Genomic DNA, 4,699 nt, shown 5'->3' on the forward strand with positions numbered 1-4,699 from the left:
AATAAAGCCCAAACTCTTCAAGACTTACTGGGTTCATAAGATATGTCCTCTGCCTGTGCCTAGCCTGCCTCTCTGGTCACCATCCCCAACTATGTTTGACCCTAATCCCAAACACAGTCAACCACCTTGAGTTCCTTGAACATACCACACTCTCACTTATATACATTTGCTTCTATACATTCTGTCTTCCCATGTCTCTGCTTCATTCTTTAGGCCACTTCAGTGATGCTTCACCCACACACTGAGTTTGGTGTCCTTCCCATATATTCCCAGAGCACCTCAGACTTCCCTTTACCCTACTGTAGCATTGATCATACTACACTGTAATTGCCTGTGTTTGGTTTGTGTCACCCCTCTTTACCCACTAGCACCACAACCATTGCCACTACTCTGTTGTGACTCTCTTGTGTGCTCTGTTGAGACTGTGCGCTCCCTGAGGGCAGGAACTAGGAAGAACACAGATCGTAGTACCTGATTAGAACCACATATTTGAATGATGAATGAATGTAGTCAGAAACCAAGGGAACCTATAAAGCTGAAAAGATGGGCTATGCCTACATCCCTGGAGTTACATGGTTACATCAGATGCTCCATGCACCTTGAGGCATCAGGCTGATTCAGGGTAAGCACTTTGCAGGGCCTGGGCTTGGCAGTCTGGGATACCAGTGCTATTAGAGAGCAGAGCACAGTGATCTGTTTGCCTTCTGCTTTCCTTCAAGCTTCCTCCTGTTTGGGGTCTTCTGTAGACTCAGCGATGCATTGCAATTGGAGCAAGAGAGTTGGAGGCTTGTACAAGGCCTGAGTCCTCAGTAGGGCAGAAGCAGAAATATGAGGATTCCTGGAGTGAGGGATTTAGATTCGGGCTACTTACAACACCTAAAGTGGCTAATCCCTCACAGCTGATTAATCCTGCCACAACCCCCATTTTGTGCAAGCTCATTAAAGGAAGTTTCCTTTCTTTGTGAATCTCTTTCACTTCAAAGTCTCTGTGTCCTTTATCCACATGGTACGATGGAGAATAATACCACTGAGAATCCACATGCCTTGTGACTGGCTTTTATACTCTATTGTGACTCTCTTGTATGCTCTATTGAGTTTACACATGAATACTACTCACACCAGCTGTTGCACTGTGTTCAATATAACCGTGTCCATGCTGATTTGCATGAGATACTTCTCAACTCTTTAGTGATTAGTGATAAAGTTAACTTGTACATTGGGATCCAGAAAATGGAGGCTGCCCCGGTGGTCCAGCCCACAACATCACTAATCTAAACCCAAGTCAGCCTCCTTACAGAAAACACCTGTCAGGGAAATTTGACATACACCAATCACAGCCCTCCAACTCAGCTTCAGCTGGTTTACCTTACCCTAGAGAATAGGACCCGCTAGGCTTATAAGGAAATCCCTGACCTCCCAGCTCCTCATGCCCTGTTTCCGTGTTGCCACTTGTTCTTGCCCAACATCCCTTAGGAAGAGCTCTCCACTGCTTGTGAGACTCCCCCAATCCATGGATGGTTTTCCTTTGAATAAAGGACAGCAAACTCATGACTTAATGGTTTGTTTTATTATTTGACCATTTGGCAAGGAGGTGAGACTCAGAGACAGATGCTGAAGATTCCAGGGACGGCTCTTAGATGCTGGTGAAGGTGCCCTTGGAGTCTTTTGGTTCACTGCCTCTTTGGCTGCCCTCTGGCTCTCTGGTAAGCTTCTCTTCGATGGAGCTCTGCTTATTTTGTGTTCTGAGCTGTTTGAGTTTGTTTGTCCTCATCCTCTTGAGTGGAAATTGGGGTGTGAGAAGCTCCAGAAATCCCAAAGTCGCTCAGGAAGAGCACTCCACTGCTTGTGAGACACTGTACTTGCCCCAAATCCATAAATTGTTTTCCCTTGAACAAAGGGCATCAAACTCATTACTAAAAGTTTTAGTTTGGTCATTTGACAATAGTAAACTTGGGATGTTGAAACAGAATGGAAAGAACTCTGAATTTGGGTTTTAAAGATTAGAGTTAGGATCTGGGTTCTGTAGCTCACTCCAGTGATACAGTGTGGTCCTATTTCATGCAATTTCGAATTAAATGTTGAATGTAAAGTATTAAGTCTCAATGCAAGCAATTTGAAATAGTGCAATTCCCCCCAAATTTATCAAGATTTGCATAATTTCTAAGATCTTCGGGCCTATTGAAATATAAGATGTGTTTATTTTATTGAAATATTTCCACTTTAGTTGGTGAACAGAAATATCCAATATCTTCTTCCATGGGAATAGTCTTAAACTATGTGAGTCTCAGTCAGATTTTGCAGGGTCTTCAGAAAGCCATCTCCTGCATAAAAGACAATCTTTTTGGCCTAGGTAAGCCATCTGTTATGTCTTCACTTGATTATTCTCACTGGGGAAAACTGGTAAAGACTAAATCCACCTTCTAGTTTTAAGTGAGGAAATAGAGGTTAAAACTATGTAGTTTAGTGCCTGGTACAGATCAGGTACTCAGTGAATGTTATTTGATTTGCCAAATGGATAAGATAGACAACATAACTTGAATGTCTATTTTCTACTACAAATGCTTTCAACTGAAAGCAGTAAACTCTAGGGGAAATCGCTGTATTACAGATAAGGAAATAGGATCAGACAAGATCCTAATTTGTGGATATGTGTGGATTTTGAACCTATGCCTGTCTTTCTTCATGGTTTATTTTATTTCTGTGTTGAAACAGTGACTAAGGTATGCAGAAATTATTTTAAAAAATAATCTGAAGAAACAGTTCTTTTGGTTTCCTATTTCTTGAAGGGCCAGAATATTTTAAACACAGGCTTAGCTTTATTGCGCTTCACAGATGTTGTGTTTTTTACAAACTGAAGGCAGGACCCTCCACCAGCAGAAAGGTTATGAGTTGCTTTTTAAAGACACTCCCTTTATTGAGGTGGTCTGGAATGGAACCTACAGTATTTCCAAGGAAAGCCTGTAATAAACAGACACACAATTTTTAAAAGAAATTTAAATCACCTTTTCCAGGGCCTCCTTTCTTACAATTATTAAATGAAAGTGATAATCCAAGTTATTTTTATCAGGGGTAAAGGTCTTTAAAATTTCCAAATTCAAAAGGATTTTAAGTCACTTTTACAGACATGTGCAGGTTTAAGTTAAAAGGAACACTAGGGTGATACAGGATAGGGTAGATTTACAACACTTCCCCTTATTTATTCTAAGAGCGGAATTATATATATATATATATATATATATATATATATATATATANTATTTGGAGATGAGTCTTTTGGGAGATGGGTTAGTGCCCTTCTAAGAAAAGGCAAGAGAGGGCTTGCTTCTTTTCTCTCTGTCATATGTCAAGAAGGCTTACGCCTGCAAACCAGGAAGAGGGCCTTGCGAAGAACTGAATTGGCTGGCCCCTTGATCTTGGATTTCTCAGACACCAGAATTGTGAGACATAGATTTCTGTTATTTGAGCCACCCAGTCTATAGTATTTGTATTACAGCAGCCTGGGTTGACTCAGATAGGATATAAATAAGATGGGAGTAAGGCAGGCATCTCAGAATGAGGACACTGCACCAATAGCAATGGGTGTCATTTAAGGGGAGGTCAGGGTGCAGAGAGATCTCCTCAAAAGATATTTTGCATCTTGTGGTGCTTTTAGGCTTATTGATGCCATCACCCATTATTGTTATAGAAGGTAGGAAATGGGGAGGAATCTGTGTTGGCTGAGCAGCAAACCTAGAAGTTTCTTCTTTATTGTTGAGTGATAATCTGTTTTGCTTGCCACTATAGTCCCACAGCAGTGTAGAAACTATTCAGTAAATATTTTAATAAGTTGCCACCCAGGAACCACAGAGCTTATTGATAATGAGAATTTGAAGGCCCCCTTTGCCCAGCTGCTCACTGAGTGTGGAAGCTTTAAAAGTTGGAGGTTCCCTAATTCTCTTTGTGCTTGACCTTAGTGGAGAAGCTTGAGGAGCTGGGCTAATTGTTGTTATGGTAATTTTGGATTTTTCTCATGATAGTCTTGGGAATAGAAAAATAATTTGATTCTTGGTAAACGAAACAAAGTAAACAATGGAGCTTGTGAAATAAAACATTGAGGGATTTTGAAAGCAAAGAATAACAGACTTAATTTAATAATTTCAGAAAATGACATGGTAGAGATTCCATAGCAACAGGTTGTTTGCTTTCTCAGTGGATAGGTGACTAAAAGGTCACCTTTAGTTTTTTCCTGGGAAGGTAATGCTTTATAGTAAGTGGTATTTAAAGGGACTTAAATCTCAACTCAAAGGGAGATGATTTAAAGTATATATAAATATTTAATGTATATTAAAATCACAGAAATGAGCACTTCTGATTCTTTAAATTATAGTAAGCTTTTTAAAGTCAAAATCAGTCCCTTGCTTCTGTAATAGGCTTGAGAGGCCATGTGGCCAAGAAGGAAGCACAGACGTGACGAAGGTGCCATTTTGCTTTTCCTTCATGCCTCTGCTCTGTGGATATGACCACGTTCTAGCAGGAAGGCTTAAGCGTGTGCTGCCATATTTATAATTTCAGAAAATAACATGGTGACTCACTGCTGCAGTTGTCCCATTTGTTCGTGATTTCTGATTCCTTGCTGAAAATTCTCTCTCTTTATTCTTATTTAACATAAGCCGACTGTAAGAAACAGTGGCACCTATTTTAAAGAGCACTCTAACATCTT

The 4,699-nt window shown here is 40.3% G+C and overlaps 1 protein-coding gene across 10 annotated transcripts in view; it reads left to right on the forward strand.

The window, feature by feature from the left end:
* The window catches only part of FAM13C (family with sequence similarity 13 member C), a 123,429-nt gene that overhangs the window by 39,982 nt on the left and 78,748 nt on the right, over window positions 1-4,699 (forward strand). The window contains exon 1 of one of the 10 annotated variants that reach the window (XM_019638404.1): window positions 1,259-1,703. The exons of the other annotated variants lie outside the window; for them this stretch is intronic. Coding sequence (XP_019493949.1) covers window positions 1,638-1,703 — 66 coding nt within the window. The 5' untranslated portion in view covers window positions 1,259-1,637. Of the gene's footprint in view, window positions 1-1,258; window positions 1,704-4,699 lie in introns of those variants that run through there. 10 annotated transcript variants of the gene reach the window in all.

Source organism: Hipposideros armiger, unplaced genomic scaffold (genome assembly GCF_001890085.2).
Source record: "Hipposideros armiger isolate ML-2016 unplaced genomic scaffold, ASM189008v1 scaffold_39, whole genome shotgun sequence".
Lineage (NCBI taxonomy): Eukaryota > Metazoa > Chordata > Mammalia > Chiroptera > Hipposideridae > Hipposideros > Hipposideros armiger.